A 27,256-nucleotide genomic window follows, 5' to 3' on the forward strand; every position below is an offset into this window, starting at 1 on the left:
GGGGTATCATACAGATATACATGTCTGAATTCCATAGCACCTACTCTGGGGTTATATTACCCTACATTTTTTGTAATCTTAAATTACAAAAAGGGGGTGACCTATCAAAATGACCTATCAATAACAGCAAGTTGATAGGAGATTGAAATATTAAATGAGGTGGTGAGATCTTTTCCAGATGTGTTCAAGCAGGAGTAGGACTGCCATCTCTAGCCTGAACAAGAGATTGAGCTCCAGGCTCCTTCTAAGTCTGGAACTCTGATTCTAAACTATCTCCAGAGCTACTGCAGTCCTGATAATTATTTACACTCTTTCCCTAGGCTAATAGAATGTTACAGTATAAGAAAACCTGCAAAGTAAATGCAAAGATATACATATTGTCTCCACTAATTATACTTTAGACTTGTCCCCACTAGGGAAAGACTTTCAAATTATACAGCACATTTAAATAACAGTAGCACTTAGACTTATATACCACTTCATAGTGCTTTACAAACATCTCCAAGCGGTTTACAGAGTCAGCACATTGTCCTCATTTTACTGACTTGGAAGTATGGAAGGCTGAATCAATCTTCAACCAGTCAGGATCAAACTCCTAGCAGTCGGTAGAATTAGCCTGCAATACTGCATTCTAACCACTGCTCTCTTAGTATAGTTTCAAATCCTTTAGTTAAACCATATAAAACTCTATCCTTTCTACTGCCTTATTTATTTATTCAGCTTATTTATGTATTTATTTGTTCACCCACTTACCTGGTAGTTCACCACAGTCATGATGATGATAGCAATAGCACTTAGACTTATATACCACTTCACAGAGTTTTAGAGCCCTTTCTAAGCGGTTTCCAGAGTCCATATTGCCCCCAACAATCTGGGTTCTTATTTTACTGACCTCAGAAAGATGAAAGTCTGAGTCAACATTGAGCTGGTGAGGATCGAACCCCTGGCAGTCAGGAGAATTAGCTTTCAATACTGCATTCTAAGCACTGCATTACTACGGTTCATGGTTTTATGAACCAACTCAATAGATTATACAATCCAGTGATGGGTTCCGGATCCCGTTCCAACCGGTACAGTTGGAAGGGGTCCAGCAGCATCCACATGGACGCACGCAGCGCACACATGTGTCTTAGCACCTCCACAAACTTCCGTGATGCTCCAGCTGCTCAGCGGAGCGTCGCACAGGCGCTGTATGTGCCGTGTGCATGCACGGAAACACCGAAGACTTAAAATACCGGTAAGGAGCTTGGGCGGGCGGGTGGGCCGTCCGGAGCATTGTATTGGAACAGTATCCGGTGCTCCAAGCAGGCTCCAGGACGCCTGTACTGGGGCATACCGCCTGCAACCCACCACTGATAATCCCTTCAACACAATTGAATGGCCACAATTCAATTTATTTCCTTATCACTCTAATACATGTAGCATAATCATTGCATTGGTAAACATGTGGTATTATTTGTAATTTGCATTGGTAAACATGTGGTATCATTTTTATTGTGTAGTGGGCTTCAGAAGGCAGGAACAGACCAGCATAGATATAACAGCATTTATTGACTCAAAACTGGAACTGTGGAATAACAGGAAAATCCCTATAATTTATACTCTGGGCCCACAAGGCCTTAATTACAATACTTGAAAAAGCCCACCCAAATATGAATGTTCTAAGTTTCCCTCCAAAACAGTTGCAGTTAATAGTTAACATCTTCTAAAGGTTAGTTTCACTTTAGCAGGGCTTAACACAAAGCCCCAATTATGGGAGGAAGCTAACTGCTTCCATCATCTGTCCTTTGGCTCGTCACAAGAGTCCATCACGACAGAAACCCAATATTTTTACTGTTGCCTTTGTTATATTTGTGTTTTTTTTATTTGTGCTGATAAATAAATAAAGGGAGACTAGTATAGATCTATTTCAAGCTATTTAGCTCTCATCAGCTAGCCATACCCTTACTGGGATTTGAACCTGGGCTATATGGCATACTAGGCACACTAGGCAGAGATCTTAGCCATTAGGCCACAGGCTCTTATCCGTTTATCAGCGAAGCCAGGGTGAAAGGTATCTATTAGATTTTTTACAACCCCTGGTAAGCCCCAATTATGGGAGGAAGCTAACTGCTTCCATCATCTGTCCTTCGGCTCGTCACAAGAGTCCATCACGACAGAAACCCAATATTTTTACTGTTGCCTTTGTTATATTTGTCTTTTTTTTTAATTTGTGCTGATAAATAAATAAATAAAGGGAGACTAGTATAGATCTATTTCAAGCTATTTAGCTCTCATCAGCTTGAAATAGATCTATACTAGTCTCCCTTTATTTATTTATCAGCACAAATAAAAAAACCCACAAATAAATAAATATATATTGAATATATATATATATTCAATACGTAACAATTTTATTATTTGTTTTTCCAGATTTGGGGCTCTTCTTCAATCTTAAAAAAAACCCTACAGTGTTTATATTGCTGGCAAAGAGAATGTTGGGGCAGATTTTTCTTGGATAAGTTCATATTTTGCTAAAAAAATAAAAAAGTGAAAAATAGTACCGCTCCTAATTTTTGTAACCACCTCCCTTCCGTTTGCAGGAGAAAAGGATTGTGAACGAGAAGTGGGGAAGCAGTTGCTCTTCTGCCTCAAGCTTTGGGGTTGGTAGCGAGGAAGACGATGAAGAAAGTGATCACGTCTTCACATTCAGGATGGGGAAACGGGTTCAGTTGGCCGTGACCATGGACAACAAAGGCAAGGTGGGTCTAAAGACCTTTTGAATCTTTAGAGGTGGCACTGCAATAAAGTAGTTGGGAAAAACCTCTTGCTTACTTTCCTACAAACAAAACTCTGCCCACCTTGTCTGTAGTATTTTTTCCTTTCCCCCCCCCCCCCCAGTTCTCTCGGATTTTGTGTTAATTTTAAAGATCTTATATTATGTATTCAGTAAAAAAAAGAAATAGCTATTACAGATTTCTCTGTATGTGTTTCAGCAGCATCACAAATTCAAGAATAGATATATTAACACATTAGATTATGCTATAAATACTTTAGCTTTTCTTTAGTAACTATCACCTAGGAATTAATTTCCATTCATAGATATACTGTATCGTTCTAGATTAATTAGCTCTTCAAGTTTATTTATTTATTACGGTGCTTGTGACTCTGAATTATGCAATAAAAAAATGAAAATAATAATCAATCAACATGATTCCTAAACACGTTGCTTATCCACTAGCTAAATCAGTGCTAAAGGCATGCTGGAATACATACTTTTTTATCTACTTGGTCCCCAGATCATGTCATTCATATCCACCTCCCAGTTCATGTCTCTATTTGGCCAGTTCTTGGCAGCACATTGTATGGTGATCAGGACTGAGGGGGAAAGACATGGTTCTGGGCACTGTGGATCACATGGGAATATAACTGCAAATCTCATCAAACCTAGAAAAAAGGCTCTCCATGACCTTTGATTAATACATTATTCCTTGTTTAAACAATAGTGGTTAAGAAGGAGGACTACATCAAGAAGACCATATTCAAGTCCTCTCCAACTATGGAACTTATTGGGTGACTTTTAACCTGCCATTATTTCTCTGCTCAATATCCTTTACTTGGGATAAAATGAAGGGAAACTCCTTGTAAATTCCATTATACCACAACAAATAATAAGGTTCTAGCACTTGTAGTAGAGATTCAGACTAAACCAATTCTAGTCCTGCCTTAGCACAAAACCAGGTGGGTAACCTTGTGCCATTCAGTCTGTCTCTCTCAGTCCTAGGAAACAGGTATTGTCAAACTACTTTCAAAATCTTGCCAATCATCAACTATCTCGAAGGCATCAAGTAAAAGCAGTCGTAGTATTTTTATATTGCTCATATCCAAGGATTAATAATACATACCCGTGTTTTCCCCAAAATAAGACAGGGTCTTATTTTCTTTTGACCCCTGAAATAAGCGCTTGGTCTTATTTTTGGGGACATCTTATTATTTTTGAGGTGCAGGAGGCAGCGAGCATGGTCACCTCATGGCTGCTGCTATGTTGCAATATTTCAGGGAGAGCTTATTTTGGGAGGAGGGCTTATTTTAGCACATGGGCTCAAAAGCCCGATTGGGCTTATCTGAGGAGGTCTTATTCTTGGGAAAACAGGGTAGCACAAAATCACTTTTATTTATTATATTTAAAATAATTTACCCAGGCCAGCAGAGACTCTAAGTGATCTTTATAAATCTAAATTATAGGCAATTTAGCTTTCTGGAAGTACATTCTGCTGTACTTGGAAATATTCTGCTTCTAAGGAAATATGCACAGGATTACGGTGGAAATATATTACCCAGTGTCAGCCTCCAGGTAAACCAGACATAGAAATCAATTTGACAAGACGGCTAAGACTACTTTTACTGAGATTATTACAATAACAGAATCTTGCAAGTTTAATTGACTGTACCTCTTCTCCCTTGTTTTGCTCCAATGAATTAAGGAGGGGGCCTATCTGAGGTGCTTCCAAATGTTATCTCATTGTTCTAACCTAGGAATGATTCAGTTTAGGTAATGTTTCTTGCATACAGTATTTCGTCAAGGTAATAATCCTTACTTTCTACATCTAAAGACCTCCAATGAGTTTGATATGAAAGCAGATTTAGCATCCTTCTGTATACTTTCATTTAGTTTTTCAGCGTTTCTGCTAGGAAAGATTCACCCAAGCTTCTTATTTCAAAAAGTTTTAAAACTGATTTCCCAACACAAGTTAGAACATGACCCAACACACTTTATAACAATGAAATCGAGTCATAATGTAGAACACCATTTATTCAAATGCCTTTTAATAGAATCTATATAATTATTAGGAATACTATAATTATATTTGATAATAACCTATTGGTGGTGATCTTTATGTGAGAGTGTTCCACTTATTCAGTGGAGGAAGGTATGCTATAGATTAGAATATATTAGTAGATTTTTTTTCATTAGAACAAAAAGGATCCAATTTGGGTAGGTCACCGGGACCAGAGGTTTAGTCTTCCGAAGCTTTGGACTCCTGCTGGAGCCCATCTTCAGGGAACTTCTCTCTCACCTGAATGTAAACTTCTCTCACACACATTCTGATGAGACAGAAGTTCCCTCAGGATGGGCTCCAGCAGGAGACCGAAAGCTTGGAAGATTAAACCACTTGTCCTGGTGACCACTCAGATTAAATCCTGCAACATTATCCTGGGACATGTATATTTAACTTCATTTGTGAGATCAAAAACAGTTTCTAGCTTGTTGACTTAACAGCAAACATGGAAGATCTGCCCCAGTAATCAGACCGATTAGAGAGAATAGATTTCTGTGGAGAATTAGTTGTGGCAAACTGTGATACAGAAATCAGATTCGTGGCTTTAGCAGTCTATTTTATTTCTCAGCCTCATATCCATTTTCCAAAGCTATTCTTTGGCACCCATCAGAAGTTCAAAAACCTCAGAATTTTCGTAAAACAAAGTAGATGACAATTTATTGTTGACAGGCAGCAACCCAAAACAAGGTATTCTTAATAAAAGGTCAAACCCCAAAATGACAGTGTCCTAACACTACCACGTGTTTGTTGTAGATTGATAGATAAACACTGTGAGTTTATCAGGGATTTTTCCCCCTCCTGGTTTATTGTGCCCGAGCTTTCAATCAGAACCTCTCCAAGCAGAAAAGAAGTGTGACACTTCTACTTATGCTTGGCACCAAAGTTAAGCTCATTTTCTAAGCCACCACACTTCACATGGATTACAAGGGATGCGAAATGGGGTGTGGATTTGTCTGTCGGGAAGAATATGTAATTCTCATTCGTCCCTTTGCAGGGAAAGCGGGTTGTCCAAGAAAAATGGGGATCTGAGGATCCTGGGAATCCAGCAGAGGACCCAGATATCAGCGAAGAAGAGAGGGATAAGCGGCTTGCTTTCTGTAGAGGAAGAATGCAGATTGCTATTACAATGGAAAACAAAGGCAGGGTGAGCACTTTCCAAATTCCTCCCAAGAGTTTCCGTTCTTGTCTAGAATTTTTGTGCTAATTTTAATATATGTTGACAGGGGAGCCAGTTTCTGATGCAGAGACAGCGGCTGTTCTCTTAACAGCTTCTGGGAAGGGGAACCTTTGGAACAGATTCTGCATCTAAATGGCAATAATCCATTTAGCCAGCTGCTTCTTCCCTGTATGGTAGGACAAAATCGATGTCCAGCTTTATTGCAGTTGCACAAGGAGAAAGGGGAGGGAGCTTTTTGCTCTCAGGGACACTTGGTGATCATTTTTAATGATGGCGACTGGTTAAATTTACAGCAATCCTCTTTGGAGTGAGGAAAAACAAGGGTGCTACTAAAAACACCATAGAGACCCCTTCCTGGGACATTTTAGCAGACCTCACTTTATTCCTCTTGTTGCTGTGCTGCACAATTTTGTCCCTCATTGGTTGTAGTGGATCATGCTACTTAGCCTAAAAGATCCCAGGATAAAAAAAAAGGACAATTCATACATCAGCCAGGCTTCATCTCTCAAATCCTTTTGGATTAAGCTTTGTGGCTGTCCCTGGCCCCTCCAGTTCTTTTCCACACCCAGTTTTGCTGAGATGGGAAATGGGCAAAATGACAGGACTCAGCTCTTTGAAAAACTGGTCCATCCCAATGACAGCCTAGAAAGAGATTCATTATAATATACAGTGGCAGAAAATCAGGAGTTTGGTAGCATCTTTTATGACTAACAAATTGTAATAAAAGGCATAAACTTTCATGAGTTGCATCTGATGAAGTCAGTTTTAATTTCAACTTTTAATAAAACATTTTAGGTGGAAAAAGTGCTACTAGATTCCTGCTTCTCCCCGCCCCCCCCCCCAAAAACCCAGAATGATAGGATTAAAATCTCCAGTATAGAAAATGGCAAAAAAATGACAGTCAATATTTATAAGCCAAACTTATGCATACAGTAATTGTGCTTGATATAATTTTAATTTTTCAATTTTATGTGAATTGAAACATTTAAATTACTTTTATAGCTTAGCATATTATATGAACTCAACTGACTGTAGGTTGTTCAATAAATCACAGCTAAAACAGACCATGACTTAATGTACTAATCCAATCAAGTCTATTGATTGTATTCTCTTGAAATAATAATTGCATGATTTTTTAGCTCCAAAATTTCAAGCTCTTACTGAGTTTGAGGATGGAAGACATCAAATTTGGATCTGTTTTTTTTTAGCAACAATACATACAAAGGATAAAGCCCTTTAGGAACAAATGCTAAACATTTTAATTGCTTGATTTTATAGCTTTTAGGTGATTTTGGAAAATAACAGAATTGGAAGGCACCTTGCAGATCTTCTAGTCCAACACCCCGCTTAAGAAGGAAACCTTATAACGTTTTAGTGAAATTGATGTCCAATCTTTTCTTAAAACCTCCAGTGTTGGAGCACCCACAACTTCTGGAGGCAAGTCACTCCATTGATTAATTGTTGTAGTTGTCAGAAAATTTATCCTTAAGTTCTAGGTTGGTTCTCTCCTTGACTAGTTTCCATCCATTGCTTTTTGACCTGCTTTCAAGTGCTTTGGGGAATAAGTTGAATCCCATTTTCTTTGTGACAGATATTTGGAAAACTGCTATCATATCACCCTAGTCCTTCTTTTCATTAAACTAGACATACACAATTCCTGCGACCATTCTTCATGTTTTAGCCTCCAGTCCCCTAATCATTCTTGTTACTCTTCTCTGCACTCTTTCTAAAGTCCCAATGTCTTTTTAATACTGTGGTGGCCAAAACTGGATGCAATATTCCAAGTGTGAGCTTATCAAGGCACTATAAAGGGGTATTAATACTTCATGTGATCTTGATTTTATTCCTCTATTAATGCAGCCTAGGACTGTGTTGGCTTTGCTGGCAACTGCAGCACACTGCTGGATCTTATTTAAGTGATTGTCAACTAGGACTCCAAGATCAGCCTCCAGTCTCCTAATCATCTTCGTTGCTGTTCTTTGTACTCTTTCTAGAACATCATCATCTGTTTTTATATTGTGGCGAGCAAACTGGATGTAATATTCCAAGTGTGATCTTATTTTTCATTGGCTGCAAGTGTCTATAATAAGTTGAGAACATGTTATCCTACACGAGGGAGGATCTGACTCAGAGCTGTTGTTTTTGCCATTACTTGTATGTGATGTATATGTTGTCATACTTAAAAGGCATATCACTACTGGATTGTGAGCAAGTAGACAGAATGAGTTTCTTTATACATATGTATACTTGTGCATCTATATAGAAATGCTTTTGAGCACTTGTGATAAGAGAGAATAATCTGGAACAGCAGATTTGACGTTTTTCACTACCTCCATCCTCAAGTTTGTAAGAGCTTGAAAACTTAAGAGCTAGAAAATGCAATAATTATCCCAAAAGGTGGCAATCAGCAGGTTTGATTCCATTTTCTGAGGCTTATTATACCTAACCTCAGCCGGTAGCAGCACCTGCCTATCCTTGAATCGGCTCAGAAACTAAAATGGGTTATATCAGGCCATGGTTTTGATTTGACATCATTGGGAAATGGGATTGCTGGTTAGCCTAGGAAATGACAACAACAATAAAAACCCAAGACAAGGTAGTGAACAATTATTTTGAAATGGCTCCCGAGAAAAGTATAGAAGTGAAACTTTATGGAAGATTTTACTTTACCAAGTGGTTGCTGCTACTTTTGGTCAGCTGGAGTTTTGCAGCCCAGATATAGCTTGCATAACCAGGCAATAGGTAAACGTTCAAAAATTCTTCAAGCAGAATTGTTCTAAATGACATTTTGTGGTTATGATCAGGGGACAGTTCTAGTCTTATAATGATTGATTGACTGACTGTTTGATACCAAATCAGTGTCAATTCTTAATGACCATACAGATAGATTTTCTCCACAATGTTCTTTCTCCGGCATTTTCCTTCAGATCAGAGTTATAGTAGTAGTCATCACTGTAACACTATCCCCAAATCATGGAGCTGCTTTTCAGAGAGAGTGTTTCCCCTTCTGGACCCATCACTGGAGCAACTAACCAACCAGATCTCTTCTTACAGGAATTCATTTTTCCAACCAGGCATCCATTGCTGTTGTAATTGAATCCACCCACTTTATTCTGGTGGTCCTCTTCCCCTCTCCCACTCTTTCCTTTTACTTTTTCTGGTATTGTAGATTCTGTAGCTCTTGATGTACGTGATGTATCCAGAGTAGGATAGTTTGAGTATGGTCCAGGGGTGTGTTCCTGCCAGTTCTAACCTCTTCTATAGAAGAGGCTCCACAAATCTACAGTGCTGTTTAGAACCGGTTCTAGCTCCCTCCCCCCACCCGTCTGCACATCATCAAGATGAAGAGCGAGAGGAAGAATTCTGGGAGTGGAAGTCCAAAAGTCTTAAAGCTGTCAAGGTTGAACACCCCTAGGGTTTTTTCTAAAGGGCTAGAGGTGCAAGGGTCTTGTAACTTGACAGCTTTAAGACTTGCACACTTCAATGCCAGAGTTTCTGAATCAACATTTTGGTTGCTAAGCAAGAGCATTGTTAAGTGAGTTTCACCACATTTTACAAGTTGGCCACGCCCACCCAGTCACATGGCTGGCAAGCCACTCCAACCCGGTCACATGGCTGGCAAGCCACTCCTACCCGGTCACATGGTTGGCAAGCCACTCCCACAAAGCAGGCCACACCTACAGAAGAGGTTGTAAAAAAATTTGAAACCCACCCACTGGTATGATCATTAGGCAAGAATTCTGGGCTGACTTATTTGGTTATTTTTTTCGTTCTTTTCTTGACATTTGTGTTTGTTTCCTTTCATGGTATTCCCATGGCATTCCCAAAGGCATCAATAACTTTTCTGTCCCACTTCTTCAAATTTTACTTTCACTTCCATGCAGTGGTGGGTTTCAAAAATTGTTCGAACCTACTCTGTGGGTGTGGCCTCCTTTGTGGGAGTGGCTTGCCACCCAGGTGACTGGATGGGAGTGGCTTGCTGCCCATGTGACCGGATATGAAGATGCTGATGACACTTGTCAGAACCACCTTAAATTACCTCACACACAGCACTGGCATGCATAAGAATAGGATGTAAACTTGTTTTTTAAAAGGCATCTTTGGTTTGCGTTAAAACAACTTCAACACACGCAATGTTCTGATTGCACCACAAATGCAGTAATCATCCTTACCTTTCACAGAGGCACTGAGTCATATAAATATGAGCATGATCGTGTAGAATAATCATATCCAAGGACCAGTAGTGGGTTTCAAAAAGTTTTAGAACCTCTTCTGTAGGTGTGGCCTGCTTTCCGGGTCCACTGGTGGAATCTCTTCTAACAGGTTCGGTAGATTTCACGAACCGGTTCTACCAAATAGGTGCGAACTGGTAGGAACCCACCTCTCCTTCCATGGAAAGTCAATCTTGTAATAGTAATAGCAACAGTCAATTTACTGTCTTAAACCATAGTAGGTTACAACCTAAGCTTCTATGCAGAGGTGGGTTCTGCTGGTTTGGCCTAATTCAGCCAAACCGGTAGTGGAATTCAGGCCTGGGTCGCAGAACCGGCATCAACCCAGGCCTGCCACACCCCTGAATTGGTTCTCTTGCTGCTGCTTGGCCGCCGCCATTTTGGATTTTAGTGACTGTGCGTGCGCAGCTCAGTGTAAATTGTTCTGCACCTGCACACAGGACAATTTATATTGTGTACAATTTATGCATGTTGCGCATGGGTTGCGAACCAGCACTAACGCCGGCAGCAACCCACCCCTGGTTCTACGGTGGGAGGTCTCCCTCTGACAGTACACGTCTTAAAAATGCTGCTTTTTAAAGAGTGTATTACTTTAGGCTTCCTGAGCCAAGATTTCCAAACACATTTAAAGCCGCCTGAAACTGATGAAGTCTAAGTGATGTGCTGCTGACAGAGAAGATTAACCCAAGAATAGCACAGTTTGTGTGTGTCCTTTATGCTCTGCAGGGTGCAACGCAATGGCAGTGGGAGAGTGCCCTGGCCTCACTTTTGTCTGAAAAGGGAGAAAAAAATGTTCCATGCCTATAGAGCTGTGCAACCTTAGATGGACCTAGACTATTTTTTTTCATGTGAGATGTTTGATGGACCTGCTGGGAATCAAATGGACACACTGAATCAAAGAGTGTAAATCATGCTGGGAGAGACAGCTAACAGAGCCGGCTCAGGGTTCTCCCTAACGGCCAGTATTTTCCCAGCAACAGTGCGCCATTGTCCCTGAGCCCAGGGCTCCTGGAGGGAAGAACACAAACATTTGATCCTGGCATTTCAAAGGGATATAAACAGTACATTTGGCAGCAACTGCCTTTTTTAATGCAAGTCTATGTGTAACCTAGTGCTGTGCAGACTCTGCCAGATGATTGCAATATGTTAGATAAACAACACAAAGCTGGCAGAGAGAAAAGTGAAGAGGCACAGAAGGACAGGAATCCTACTTTATTTCTAATTGGATTTGCTGCATCTACGGTTTACACACTAAAAGACACTTCATAAAAACTGCTATTCTCGATACCGTCTAGGCCAGAATGGGACGCAGGCAACTCGCAATGGCCAACTCACCACGGAACAACTTGCCACGGCCAACTTGCCACAGGACAACTCACTGCAGGGCAATTCAATTTAATTATTTAAAATAATTTAAGAATTATCTTAATTGTAGCTATTCACATTTTATTTAGTCCCTCCTTTGGCATCCCTTCTTTAAAGATTCTATTGGACTATTTCTTTGATATTAGTGTAACTCCTGTCCCATGGCAAGTTGGCTGCAGGAAGTTGGTTGTTTGAATCGCTGGAACAACGTGGAATTTTTCTGATGGAAGAATACTCTGTAAGACAGAGTTAGCAACAGGCAATAGCAATATATCCCTGACCTGCAGGGGGAACATTGTCCTCTCAGATTCTCAGACTTTTCAGATTTTGTGTCTGCACTCTGCATCAGTGGTGGGACACGAACGGTACGCTCCGGTACGGGCATACCGGTGCCTGCTGGGAGCACCAGGTACCGTTCCGGTACAGTGCTCAGGAGGGCCTGCCCGCCCACGCTCCTTGCCTGTATTTGAGCTGTTCGGGGCTTCCGCGCACGGAGCGTACAGCAACTGTGTGATGCTCCACTGAAGAGCTGGAGCGTCACAGGTGATAAGTACGCATGCACGTGCTGCACATGTGTGCACATTCATGTGGTGGACACCCAGCCCCATTGCACCCTTCCGGTTGCACCAGGATCTGGAACCCACCACTGGCCTGCATGATGCGGTGTGGCTTTTCTTAAAGTAAACAGCTGTTGATTAATTAGTGCCAACTTTTTTACTGAACATTTTAACTGCAGTTTTCCTGAACACATTTTATTTATCAAAATCAGAACAGTCCGACTTGTAAGATTCTTTTATAACCATGCTCAATAAAATCTGCTTTAGTCATCCCATGAAGTTGATTTCATGGTCTAATCTGTCCAATGAGATTGACATCCTCCCCTTACAACTGCTATCACTTATTCAAGAAGGAAAGAAACCACTGCAAAACAGTGTCTTTAATTTCTAATTCTCACAGGCATTCTAAAGGGCACCATAGAAAGACAAAAGAGGACCAGGAGAGGTACATTGTCCCATCAAGTTCCTGACAGAGATCATCCATAGGGTGACCATTGCAATTCTAGCTGAATATCCAGGCCTGACTGAAAGTGGTTTAAATAATTTGTTTTCTCTTCATCAGGTTTCTGTAGTTATACTTCTACAATTAATTAATTAATTAATCAATCAATTAATTAATTAAATTCTGGCCCATCTTGCCAGAAGGCAATTCTTTCCCCTCTTTTGTAAAAAGCCTTTTCTAAACGGGGAAGATAGGGATGTTGCGGCTCAGTGGCTAAGGCCCTGAGCTTGTTGATCAGAAAGGTCGGCAGTTCGGCAGTTAGAATCCCTAGCACCGTGTAACGGGGTGAGCTCCCATTACGTGTCACAGCTTCTGCCAACCTAGCATGTAAAAATGCAAGTAGAAAAATTGGAACCATCTTTGATGGGAAGGTAACAGTGTTCCGGGTGCCTTTGGCATTTAGCCATGCCGGCCACATGACCATAGAGATGTCTTCAGACAGTGCTGGCTCTTTGCCTTTGAAACGGAGATGAGCACTGCCCCCTAGAGTCAGGAATGACTAGCACATATGTATAAGGGGAACCTTTACCTTTAAATGGGGAAGGTTAGAGACTGGGCAACGGTTGCCTAATTAACTAGAGAAAGTTCTCATTTAGAAGAGATATTCAACCACATTCTGCAAGGTTTCTCCTATCCTGAGATGGTGTAGACCAGTGTTTCTCAACCTTGGTCACTTGAAGTTGCATGGATTTCAACTTTCAGAATCTCCCAGCCAGCAGAGCTGGCTGGGAAATTCCAAGAGTTGAAGTCCACAGATCTTCACATGGGCCAAGGTTGAGAAGCACTGGTGTAGACCATATCACAGATTGAGACATTCATCCCCAATTCTTGTGTTTCCCAAAGAAGCCAGGTAAGACATGGATTTAGCCTACATGGGATAGAAATCATCTATCACATTTTAGAATTTAGAATTTAATAGAATTTGTATGCTGCCCAATCCCGTGGGACTCAGGGCGGCTTACAGAGCAAGATAAAAACATTTAAAAGTTTAAGACTAAAAATACAGTTGTTAAAAATTACACACCATTCCATTCTATCTAAGTGGGGCTGGAAATTAATCAACAGCCCCAGGCCTGCCGGAACAGCCAGGTTTTGGTGGCTTTTCGGAAGGCCGGGAGAGTGGTAAGGGTCCAGATCTTTACAGGTAGATCATTCCACAGGGCCGGCGCAGCTACAGAGAAGGCTCTCCCCCGAGGGGCCGCCAGCCGGCATTGTCCGGCCAACGGCACCCAGAGGAGGCCCAACCTGTGAGATCTTATTGGTCGTTGGGAGGTATGTGGCAGAAGGCGGTCTCTCAGGTAGCCAGGTCCTAAACCATGTAGGGATTTAAAAGTAACGACTAGCACCTTGAAGCGCGTTCGGAGACCAATAGGGAGCCAGTGCAGCTTGCGGAGGATGGGTGTAACATGGGTGTATCTAGGTACACCCAGTATCGCTCGAGCGGCTGCATTCTGGACCAACTGTAGTCTTCGAACACTCTTCAAGGGCAGCCCCATGTAGAGCGTGTTACAGTATTAACAGTATTGCATTATCTTCTTCCTTGGAACCAATAGGTCAAAATGAAATCCAGATAATATTGAGGGATGTTAACCACTCATCTCCCGTAACACCATTTATACAAAACCCAAACTATCTCATTCATATCTTTTCACTCACCCATTCATTTTTTGTTCCATTTTCAGCAAAAGACCATAAGACGTTTCCAACCTTTATAAAAGTATTTATTGCCTTCTCCCTGATCAACAGTTCAGTTTCACCATTTCAAAAGTTCTGCCATCTTTATAATCCCAGACTTGGTAGCTTAACAAGGCTGGTTTCTCTATGGTCAAAACATGTCAGCTGATGATTCCATACTTGTTATTAAAAGAACATGACATTTTTAGTGAATTGACAATCCATTCTTTTAATCCAAAATCATGGTACTCTAAGGGAATCCCAGAATCTAGCAAACCCTGATTTTAGCACAACCATCTAGCATCTGATGCTGTTACTATGAGGAAAAAAAGAGAGAAGAACTAGGTTAAAAACTGGCCATCTGCTGATATCCTGGAGGGAAACAAGGAGGACTTTCTTTCTCTAAACTAGAACTAATAAAAATCTGAACAAGGGATTGAATTGGTATATTGGTCATTGGAATCAATTAAAAATATCAGCATATGCAAATCAGTGCCATCTTCTGTCTTTCTTCCTTGTCCCTCAACTTCCTAAGTTGCCCTTCCAACATTATGGATATTGTAATGTAGTTTTGCTGCAAATGTAAGAACAATAAAAATAAGCATTATGTAAACCCATACTTTATGAAAGAGAGAGATTGAATGTAACCCTGAAATGGAATTTCCATTGCTCTGTGTCTCTATGTAAGAACTTTGATGTTCAGATAAAAGGGTCCCAGCCCAGACAATTAGCAGGAGTAAAACTTATTCGTTCCAGCTTGCTCATCTTCTCAGCATCCTGTGTTTAAAAAAAAAACTCCAGGGAATTGAGGTTCTTTTGTATTTTAGTTTTCAAATATAAACCTGGAGGAGGGATTGATTTCACACACATGCAGCTTTCAACCAGGGTGTAAAAATTATAAGAAAGATGTAAAATTGGAAAGACTTTTATATAGGGGGCTTTGAACCAGCTTAGTAGATTGATTTATTAATTTGAGGGTAGGAAGCGTGTTGATTTTTTTTGTCTCTTGCATGGCACAAAATGTACTATATGCTCAGCAGCTCAGCCAGCCAGGAACAGGAATTATAATCATACTGCAGCCCCATTTCGTGCTGCATGTGAAATTACATGTCTTCACCAGCAGCTGACTAGAAACTAGATTTTACCTTGGCAAATGCATACTCCCAGCCTTGCTAGAGAAATATGGGGATGGAACAGGTTTGCAGGGATGCAGCAAGATGTAAGGACATCCTGAGTCCACAAACCCCTTTTCCTGGCTGTCATTGTCCCACCCTGCATATTCAGCCTGTTTTTCTGGCTCAGCATCTGTAAATAAAACTGCTGCTGCCCTTTCTTTACTGCTGTTATTGCCTGCTAACTAGCCAGCCACTCAGCTAACCCAGAGGAAGACCTTCCTTCCCTGCCATTCAGATCTCTGAGGGTGCAGCCATGTATCCCTTTAAAATTGGGGTTTTTCTCTGACCTAGCAATAAGATGAACTAATTGATCATTGTGTTGGAAGGATATGGCCAATGAAGGCATTTTAACTTTCTTATTGGTTGTGCAGCCTCCAAGTAACTGTTGATTTGTTCAACTGTTTTATCAAAGAGATAAAATATTTATCTAATATTTATATTTATACAGCTGCCTGTTCTGACCACCCCCTCTGTACGCCGAGACACTCTGATACAAGATTACTGCCCAGACAATTTATTCACAGTAAATTAAACACACTGACAAGACTTTGGCAGCAATCCAGACTTCCAAGATAAGAAATACACAGGAGAACTTCTCCAGCGTTGGTATATTAGTTGAATCCTGCAAACAGCCTCCTCCCAAAGTCTCTCCTTATGTACTCTCTTGGGAGGAGCCTAATTACAACATAATTGGGTCCAATTATCTTCTGTATCTGCATAGTTGCTGTCGGCGCTTATTTGCCCACCTTTGCCTGGCGTCCGGGACCAACTCCCTTAGTTCCTCCCCACTACTCCAGGGCCTGATCTCAGGGACCAACTCCCTTTGGCTTTCACTGCGGCTCCATGCCTCCGGCGCCTCCTGGTGGCCAACCAGCCTCTCTGGTCCCTGCTCGGAGTCTGAACCCTGTCCAGGGTCCTCCACATCTTCCAGAGCTGACTCATAGGGCCCCTCGCTGTCAGAGTCTGTTTGCAGCTCCAATGGCTCCTGCTGGGCCACAACAGCTGCCCAACTCACCACATGAATCAGGACAATGGCCATCATCAATAGCAATAATAGTCATCAAAAATAATATTATAGCAGAAAGTTGTATGTCTATAGTTTCAACTGACAAAGATAACACTGTGCTGGCTTTGATACTGTGGCCATGATATCCCATCATCTGGGATATATTGGGAATCTTCCAAATCCTAGAATTCCTCATTTGGCCCTGTGGTCCATACCTGGACACACCATTTGGCTTTGTGAAGACTGTAGAGAGTTACTATGTCCAGGATTTTAAAAGTATCTTTCAACTAGTGAATCAAATCAAACGGGAATGCCTTAAGGCCATGTGGAAGCGCTTTCTCTCTATGCATTTTTAATAAATGTGCTGATATAGATAAAGGCTAAGCTTTTAGTTACAGCCCTGCTCTTACTTTCTGCCGGCAGACTGGAACAGAAGGGATTTGCAAGAAGCTTGCTCGTTTTCTTCTTATATGACTTTTTTCTCCGTTGCATAAATTCATGAAACAACCTCGATGGTCCCTTTTAGAATAGAATGGAATAGAATAGAATAAATTCTTCATTGGCCACGTGTGATTGGACACACAAGGAATTTGTCGTTGGTGCATATGCTCTCAGTGTACATAAGAGAAAAGATACATTAGTCAAAAATCATAAGGTACAACACTGAATGATAGTCATAGGGTACAAATAAGCAACAAAATCATATTAGGAAACAATCAATATAAATCGTAAGGATATAAGTACCAAAGTTACAATCATAAGTGGGAGGAGATGGGTGATAGGAACGATGAAAGATTAATAGTAGTGCAGACTTAGTAAATAGTCTTTGTTCTATCCATTCCTAATTTTTCTTAAAAAAGGCTTGATTTTTTTTCTTGCAAGCTCTGCGGGTTTTCCCCATGTTTGTGGTAGTCTATTTGTTTCTGAAAAAATAAATGAGACCTTCCTTCTTTATTTCTTTAGACAGATGAAAGGAAAACCACAGAGAGGAAGTGGTCTGGTGAAGACAACCATCCAAAGACTACGCACCTCAGAAAGGTGAGGGTTGAACCCCACATTCAGTTTTGTTTACTCTCACACACATATGTATTATAAACAGGATCTATTTGAAAGTACCTTATTTTGGGTTCTTTCCCAGCTACAAAAACCATGAATTTAACCAGAATGTTTCTGTTTTGATGTACTGGTAGAAGGTGAATTGAAGGTGACCATGTTTCTTTTCTACACATGAACACCTGAATGTGAAAGTGTTCACTTGTTTTCCAGTTTGCCCATTTTATTTTATTTCTGTTATTGTGCCACTGCATTTTTTCACTTTATAAATCATGTCTATTTGTGGCCAGTAACAGATCAGACAGTGAATAGATAAACCAGTATTTCTCAACCTGACTTCAGTTTCCAGAATTCCCTGGTCAACATATTGCCTATTGTCTGGGGAATTTTGGAGGTTGAGGTCCAAGCATCTTAAAGTTACCAAGAAACACTGAGATAGTCCATCCATTAGTTTACAACCAGTTAGATTTGATTATGAGATATTGTTTTTGATGGGCAAATGCCAATTTACAGAATTCTAGAAAAATCATCATCATCATCATCATCATCATCATCATCATCATCATCATCATCATCATCATCATCTTTGCTCATGCATGGGATATTGTATCATTTTATCCTGACAAAACTACACTGTGAGGCAGATTGGGCTGAGAATGACTGTCCCAAAGTTATGTGATGAACTTTTATCATTGAAGATAGACTTGAATCTGAATCTCCCTTGTCCTATTCCATTAACTTTCTTTACCCTGACAGCTTAATTGACAGGTAATCAATTAATCAGCTGGACAGTACTACACAGCTAGTCAAACATAATTGATGTCAATAAGGTGAATACATTTGTCAATCTAAAGTGTTCATGCTATGGGTTTTAGCATTACCATTTTATATGTTTAAAAAACACCACTTTTATAACTAATTACTCTAGTGGTAAGGCATTGGGCTAGAAACTGGGAGAGTTTGAATTCTAGCCCTGCCTTAGTCACAGACCAGTTGGGTGACTTTGGGCCAGTCACTTTCTCTCAGCCCTAAGAAGGAGGCAATGGCAAACTACTTTTGAAAAATCTTGCCAAAAAAATCCCAGACTTGATCAGGCAGTTTCCAAGAATCGGAACAAATGAAAATGGCATTTATATACTGTACATACACACACACACATCCAACGAATGAAATAACCCAACAAATTATGCGTTCATTTTAGTCATATATATACATGATTGGATTAACAAAACAAATTTGTAGCTGTTCTGAACGAACTTTGTGTGTTCTATTTTCTACAAAAAAGGCACAAATGAAACCGGTGTCGTTCGTAATTACCCATAATACTTATGCTTCTGAGAAATGGGTGAGAAGAAAAAGTTGTAGTCTAAGAGTGATTGTGACAGAATTCAGCCTTGATGGCTTCTGAGCATATTGCAGGTCTGCTTGTAGTCTCTTTCACCACATCAGTCCTCAGCCCTGAGTTAACTATTAGCTCAGGCTGTCACAATGCCATTCAGTACATGTCCACCAGAGGGTGCAAAATGCACGGTATGGCCACTGATAAGGTATCCTTAGCTGAGTGTCACAGTTCCACACTTACGCTTGCCAAATCAACTCTTTAACTTAACCACACTGCAGCCAAGATGTGCCAGGAAGGGAAGGATCCACTTCATTTGATCCATTTGCCCGAGATTTGAAATGTTTGATTCACCTTAGTAATTGAAGGACGATAAAAGGCTCATCTGTGAGATTTTGTGTAGGCTGAGACTCTTTGTACAACGAGCAGAACAGCTTTCCTATGCCATCAAACCATGCATACCAGGGGTGTCATATTTGATTTCACTGAGGGCCACATCAGGGTTGTGTTTGACCTTGGGGGCTGGGGTGAGTGTGATCAGGGTGGGCATGGCCAGCTTGACATCACTCATATCGTGGGCACCTGTGGTGGCCCAAGCGGTCTGCTCCTGAGGCTCCGTTTTCACTGGCAGAGACACTGTGAGCCAGTCTGCTGTTTCCAAGGGATCTAAGCACCTCGCGGACGGGATGTGACCCACAGTCCTTGAGTTTGACACCCCTGATGCAAACCATTCCTTCTCCCAGCTATGATGAGTTGCTTTCTTGGATCTGACATGCTGGGGTCGGCTCAACAACTAAAACTAAGCTGGATTCAACATGCAAGGACTATGTCCTATGAACCCAGAGGGAGAGCCTGGCTCCTTTGAGCCAAGCAATGCTCTTAATTAACTGAGCAGAAATTGAATCAGCCTCCCTTTCCTAGAGATGGTGACTCATTAAGCCAGCACAGATGAGCTCCTTTGCCTGTCCCAGCAGAAGTCAAAGGAGTACAATGAAGCCGGCTAATTTCACTCCCTTACGGCCTAGCAGGCACAGCTGTGGCCAAGCTGAGCTTGAAAGGTAAACAACTCCTTTCCTGACACTGATACTCTCCTGTTCCTATCATTGTCAGAGACCTCCTTCCAGTAAAGCTGCTGTGCTCCTTCTCTCTCATCCAGCCATGTGTGTTCAGCTGAAGATGTGTATACAAAAATATTTGTTTCCTATTCTAAACCCCTTGAAAGTTAATGCTATGTTCTGTAAATAAATATTGTCTCACCCAATAACAACTTATTTTTCCTATCCCTTTTATACTGGGCCTTGGTAATATGCTTGCACGCCGAGATGCCTCCACTTCAGTCCCCGGGGCACAGCTCTTCATTTTTCAATAGGGGAAAAATATTACCGTAAGAGAAGGTTACAGCAATGCAGTTCAAATACAAATGCAAAGAAGGTGGATGCCATCAGAAATGGTTGCAATTGTCACAATTTAAAGGAAACATCTCCCAGTCCTTGGCTTATCGTGGGAAGGGAGCACTTTATTCTATTATTTCCAAGACTTAGAGCAGGGATGTCAAATTCGCGTTATCACGCTAATGTCATGTGACATATTGGGATTTCCTCCCCCTTCACTAAACCGGGCATGGGCATGGCCAGCGTGTGACACATTCGGGCTGTGGGCCGCGAGTTTGACAGCCCTGACTTAGAGTGAAGTGGGACCGAGTGTCTTTTGCATTATTTCATTAGATATTTTTACCTTGCCTTTTAAAATATGTAACTCAAGGTGACAGGCATATCTAATGTTTGCCTGCCTCCTCTCAAATGTGCTTTTTCAAAAAGCAACTGGACTTCGTTTTTTTCTTGAGGAAGACATTTCGCTACTCATCCAAGAAGTTTCTTCAGTTCTGAACTTTCAGAGCTAAACATTCAGAACTGAAGAAGCTTCTTGGGTCTTCCTCAAGGAAAAAAACAAAACAAAATGAAATCCAATTGCTTTTTGAAAAAGCACATTTGAGGTAATCATGACCTGTGTTATGTGCATATAGCAATGATGGCTAATCATTTTATCCTCGTGTGCTGAAAGTGCGTGCACATAATACAATGCACCCCCCTGCAGCCCCGCCCCGCATGCACGTGCGATCCCCCTGTGCCCCATTTTGGGCCTAGGCCTCCCTGAAGCCTCCTGGGACCAAAAATGGAGCACAGGGGGGCGCACCCCCGCGCTCCGCCCTGTGCATACCTATGCTGTTACAGGAGTTATGTTGGCTCTGTATGCAGCTTTATTCCTCTCTAGAATTCATCTCCATTGTTCAGAGAAGCATTTCCTGCCTCTCTAGGATTTATCTCTATCTTCTCCTGTTAGATGTATATTGATGGCTTGTACAGCGTTTTGCAAAGATCCGAAAATCAGCTTGCCGGCGGCGCAAGCTTGGTCAAGGTCAACTGGGGCTTGCGTGCCAGCAGAGAGGCCTCCACATGCCACCTCTGGCACGCGTGCCATAGATTCACCATCACGGATATATAGTGTAGAGTCATCAGTTGAAGTCTTCATTCTGGTCCGCTGTTGGACTGGGAAAATACTCTCTCTTGATTGGTTGTTTGGCTGATCAGTTTATTATAAAAGGAGCTGTGTCAGCCAGGGAGTTCAGCTGCCTCACAGGCAGTATTGAATAAAGAGCTGTTAGCAATCACTCTGGCCTCACCTCCATTCTTCGCCCAGAAATTAACAACCTGGCTGACTGAGAATCTCCAGGCACTCCTGTTTTGCCCTCCTTTTGTTGGGAATCAAGAAGGGAACAACCTGTGCCAAGAACTATTACCAAAGCATAAGAGTAGTTCAACTATGGATTTCCCATGAAAATACCATAGAGATGGCTAGCAACATGGTTTTTCTTGAAGAGCCGATTGTGGCGCAGTGGGTAGAGTGCAGTACTGCAGGCTACTTCAGCTGACTGCTAGCTGCAGTTTGGCGGTTCAAATCTCACCGGCTCAAGGTTGACTCAGCCTTCCATCCCTCCGAGGTGGGTAAAATGAGCACCCAGATTGTTGGGGGCAATATGCTGACTCTGTAAACCGCTTAGAGAGGGCTGAAAGCCCTATGAAGCGGTATATAAGTCTAACTGCTATTGCTATTGCTATGTGTGCCTACAAAATGAACCATTTTAATCTAGCTTGATCAAGTTACCGTCTCAGCTTGTAACCATTAAGACCGAGATGGCCCTTGGGTTGCTTTATGGTTTATTTCCAGACTTGAAATGTCCTAACTGACTCTTCCCAGGTGAGTCTTTATACACAAAGTATTCCTCTGCAATCAAAGTTTCATCCTATACTATAAATACCCCTCTTATTTCTCATGCTGCTTGCTTACTCCCTAAACTCCCAAGTCTGGTAGGTGAGGCATTGTAGATTATGAGAAACAATTAGGAATCAGACAGAAATCAGGATGCCAGAGGGAGCTTTATTATAAATTTATCTTGGGGCTTTTAAACTTAGCAGAGTTTTTCCAATCATGACCTGTCAAAACCGCGCTCGACTAAGCCGCGCCTGATTAAACTGTGTCGCTGACATCATCAACAGGGCGACAACAGCCAGCGCGGAGAAAGAAGGGCGCTTTAAATAGCGCTTTGAAAGCAAGCCGATTCAACTTAAGGTAAGGGTTAGGGTTAGGGTTAGGTTTAGGGTTAGCTTTAGGGTTAGGTTAAGGGTTAGGGTTAGGGTTAGGGTTAGGTTAAGGGTTAGGGTTAGGTTTAGGGTTAGGTTAAGGGTTAGGTTAAGAGTTAGGTTTAGGGTTAGGTTTAGGATTAGGTTTAGGGGGGTTAGGTTTAGGTGTTAATTTTAGGTTTAGTGTTTACAGCGTGCTTCTGTCTCCGCGCTGTTGTCGCCCTGTTGATGACGTCAGCTATGCGGTTTCGTCGAGCGCGGTTTCGTCGAGCGCGGTTTTGTGGTGGAACCTTTTCCAATAGTTCAAAAGGATCTCTTAAACAGCTGCCTTCCCCACCTACATCTGGTTCAGTTTGTCAGGCACTGCTCTGTCTTCTGATAGCAAAGTGAAGCCTTCTTGTTCCTTTCCCCTTGGCCCACCCACACAGGTGAGTCTCCTTGGAAACAGGTTTCCAGGTCTTTAATTTTCCTCCCATCTATTTTGATCCGCAATAAAATAGAAGGAGATTAATTCTTGTTTGGAGGAAAAGGGGGGGGGGCAACCTTTGAAGGGGAAAGAGATGGGATATTGAATTACCCATGGGAAAATAATGTTGTAGAACAAGCTGTATATTTGGGTCCCTACTGGATATCCTTGACTGGGTAGAAAATTGCTGGTTGGCCCCAACTTCAAATGGATTGCAGCAAACTCTTGCTGTGTTGATAGTTTTTCCTTCAGATACATTTTTTTTTGTTTTGAGTTGCATTTTTCACTCTTTGTTGTTATTAAAGTCTTTAAACATTTCAGCAAGACTAGCATTCGGCAATTACAACAATAAATCACAAGGCTACTGGAGGCTGGCAAATAATTATCTCCTCAAGGAACATTGCCCTGGCTTGTGTACTTGTCTACTTGATGGTGTTTAGTACACAGGGCCATCTGAGCTCCCTACAGTGGAAGAAGTTGGCTATGTACATTTAAGGGCAAGAGAATAGTTAAAGGTGTGTGAAGTTCCTGGTTCAAATCCCACTTGCAGCCAGAATCACTGAAACTATCTCGCTATTAAAAAAAAAAGCTTGGGAAATCCACTTTAATTACACCTCTCCTTCGATGTGTCATGTACAAAATCTGAAACATTTCCAAAGTAGGGCCAGCCATTTAAACTTTCAATTTACCATTTTGATATCATAAGAAGTGTCCCTAGTTTTGTACATGTGCATTTTGGAAGTGCAAGTTAAATCCCACTTGTATACTGTAAGTATGAATGGTTTGAATAATTCATGACAGATAACTCAGGCAATAAAAACTTTTCCTCATTACTTTAGGATGGGGTTTCCCAATGTGAAAGTTTTCATATATGGTAGACTACAATTCCCATCTTTACCAGCTCTTACAAGACATGGGGATTGTAATGCAATATAATTGAATGTCACCAGGATAGGAAAGGTATGCTAGGCTCCTAATTTTGAAAAATCATGACACATATTTCTTTACCTCAGAGCCTCCCTATGCAGTTTCATACTGCAATGATCTTTTATAAAACCATTACTATTTATTTGCTGAGCACTCAATGTTCCACGTTTTAAGAACTGTGTCATATTTTGAAATGGCCATGTCCTATAAAATTGACGATAAAAGGGGAAAAGATCAACAGAAGACAAATCAAGTTGTTGTTGAGATTGATAAACCGACTTATTTGATTAGAGAAATTACAATGTTTAAGTCATAAATCAAGTAGAAGCTCCCAGTACTACTAAAAATTATTCCAATAAACCTCTCTTATAGGTCGTATTTGGCATACCCAGGGAATGCTTTCATATTAATTACTCATTCTTTTTTTCTATTAGGAAAGAGAGAACTCTCCTCAGGAGACCCCGGAAGAGAAAAACTGCACCCTGACTGGGAGAGAACGGTCAGAGTACATGCAGTGGAAGAAAGAACGGGATCAGATTGATCTTGAGCGGCTCACCCGCCACAAGAATGCAAGGGGTGAATGGCGACGGGCTTGGGATGTAGAGAAAACCAAGTGCATGTATGTTATCTTCATGTTATCTCCCTTTATGGCATAGGTCCTGGACATCTGACGGACCACCTATCTCCAACTGTTTCTGCCTGTCCAAGATGTTCTGGCAGAGTGGACGTGCTCCAGGTCTCCTCTATTAAGTGTTGCCATTTTAGAGGACCAAGAAAGCATACATTCTCTGTCATGGCACCCATCCTCTGGAACAGTATACCCAGAGAGAGGGACTGTGCCAGTGGTGAAATTCATTTTTTTAAACTACCAGTCCTGTGAGCGTGGCTTGGTGGGCATGGCTTGGTGCATGGCAGGGGAAGGATACTGCAAAATCTCCATTCCTGGCATTTGCTGGTTCCCCAAACTACTCAACTTTTTCCACTACCAGTTCTCCAGAACCTTCATAACCTGCTGGATTTCACCCCTGGACTATGCCCCCTTTCTTGGAGTCCAAAAAGCTCCATTTGGTTGGATTTATTATGGTCTGACTGTTTTAGTACAAGCTGCCTATTTTTATTGTTTTGCATTTTTATGTCACCCAGAGTCTATGAGGGTGGGCAGCTACAATAAATTTAAAATAATAATAAAGCAAATAACAATAAGACCTGGCAATGGCTAAGAGTAAGAAAGTTGAAGAAAGATACAGAGAGGCTGAGTTTGGCTACATAAGACTAAGCCTTAAGAACATTCAACTGGAGGCTAAAACATATGAAGAATGATTGCAGGAACTGGGTATGTCTAGTTTAATGAGAAGAAGGACTAGGGGAGACGTGATAGCAGTGTTCCAATATCTCAGAGGTTGCCACAAAGAAGAGGGAGTCAAACTATTCTCCAAAGCACCTGAGGGTAGGACAAGAATCAATGGGTGGAAACTAATCAAAGAGAGAAGCAACTTAGAACTAAGGAGAAATTTCCTGACAGAACAATTAATCAGTGGAACAGCTTGCCTCCAAAAGTTGTGAATGCTCCAACACTGGAGGTTTTTAAGAAGATGTTGGATATCCATTTGTCTGAAGTGGTGTAGGGTTTCCTGCCTAAGCAGGGGGTTGAACTAGAAGATTTTCAAGTACCTTCCAACTCTGTTTTTCTAAATACATTCTGAGTACAGTACGAAGCCAGAATTGAGAAGACAGCAACAGACAGCAATTGTAACATCTGCAAAGAAGCTGAAGAAACAGTTGACAACCTAGTCAGCTGCTGCAAGAAGATCACAGGGATTGACTTCAAACAAGTGGCAACATTGTTGTAGTGGAATATTCTCAAAAAATGCTGTTTGCCTACAATCAAGACCCAGAGGGACCACAAAATAGAGAAAGAAAAGGAAGAAACTCAAGAGCTCAGAAACTCTAGAATTCCAACAGATAGGCACTTGCCACATAACATGCCAGAGTTAACAATTGTCAATAAAAAAGACAACGAAGTCTGCAAAGTGGATGTTGCAGTACTTAGTGATATGAGAATACAAGAGAAAGAACTGCATAAAACCACAAAAACCAAAGACCTGAAAATAGAAGTAGAATGACTGTGGCATAAGAAAGCAAAAATAGTATCAATAGTAATGGATGAGGGCTGTCAAACTCGCAGCCCACAAGCCGGATGTGTCATATGTTGGCTCCACCCATGCCTGGTTTAGTGAAGGGGGAAAAAGTCCCCATTCATCACGTGATGCCATCATGACAATGTGAGTTTGACACCCATCCAATAGATGCTTTAGGTTCAATCCGAAAACAACTGGAGCATCACTTGAACACCACCAGCACTGACAGATTCACCATCAGACAATTTTAAAAGGCAGTTTTATATCCTGAAACAATACCTTTAACACCATCAAACAACTTCTACCTGTCCCAGGTCCTTGAGAAGAACTCAAAAGGTGGATAAAAATGCCAAATCCAATACAAACATCTGGCTGACTGTGCAACCAGTCATAATAATATCAGTCTCTAAGCATTCTTCATGTTGCAGATTATACAAAGAGGTCATTGGTAGATTTTGTAATCTGGTAGACAAGAAATCACCAAAATTTCAAGAATACATTTACTGGCAAATGGCTTATGATTACTGGAGAAAGGCGATAGTACATCAATGTCTCTTTCTCAGTAAATGCCTTAAATTCAGCAGTCCATAGTGGATATATTATACTGCCAGCTATATGAGAAAAAGGATATCTCAGCATATTTAGAAACAAGGTCTTCACAATTTATTTTCTATACAATTTGTAAATCTCTTTTATTCTCTTATCAATAAACATCTCTCTTAAATCCTATAATGAATTTTTGGTATATAGATTATGGCAAACCGGAAATCATAACAGTAAGGGTTTTCCCTAACCAACTATTACTTCTGGAGACTAAATAAAAATGATTGGAATAGTTCAGAACAGTCTGAACAGAACATTGTATTATGAAACCCTTTGTAATTCAGATCATCATAGTCTTGTAATGTCATTGCCATAGATGGCTTTGAAATACTTAGAAAAGATCAATCTGTCAAAGTTCATGAATTATATTTTTAATTTGCAGGTTTGAGGATATAAGGGATGGAAAACCAGTTTTGGACTGTCCCCAGAATAAAAAAGGTTAGCAAAATGAGTTGAGTTGAGTACTGATTTAAATATATTGAAATTATGAACATTTCACTTCTTGACTATCTTCTTTGTTTTCTGTCTAATCTTTGGTTCTGATTCTACTTCTTTTTTTTAAAAGAGCCATTTTAGGTAATGAG

The 27,256-nt window shown here is 41.1% G+C and overlaps 1 protein-coding gene across 1 annotated transcript in view; it reads left to right on the forward strand.

Moving 5' to 3' along the window:
- Positions 1-27,256, forward strand: part of CCDC9B (coiled-coil domain containing 9B) — a 59,480-nt gene that overhangs the window by 17,051 nt on the left and 15,173 nt on the right. Inside the window, exons 4-8 of the mRNA XM_032213593.1 lie at positions 2,583-2,741; positions 5,815-5,964; positions 17,472-17,546; positions 24,366-24,550; positions 27,055-27,110. Of these exons, the coding sequence (XP_032069484.1) occupies positions 2,583-2,741; positions 5,815-5,964; positions 17,472-17,546; positions 24,366-24,550; positions 27,055-27,110 (625 nt within the window). The remainder of the gene's footprint in view (positions 1-2,582; positions 2,742-5,814; positions 5,965-17,471; positions 17,547-24,365; positions 24,551-27,054; positions 27,111-27,256) is intronic.

The sequence above is a fragment of the Thamnophis elegans genome, chromosome 1, assembly GCF_009769535.1.
Source record: "Thamnophis elegans isolate rThaEle1 chromosome 1, rThaEle1.pri, whole genome shotgun sequence".
Taxonomy (NCBI): Eukaryota; Metazoa; Chordata; class Lepidosauria; order Squamata; family Colubridae; genus Thamnophis; species Thamnophis elegans.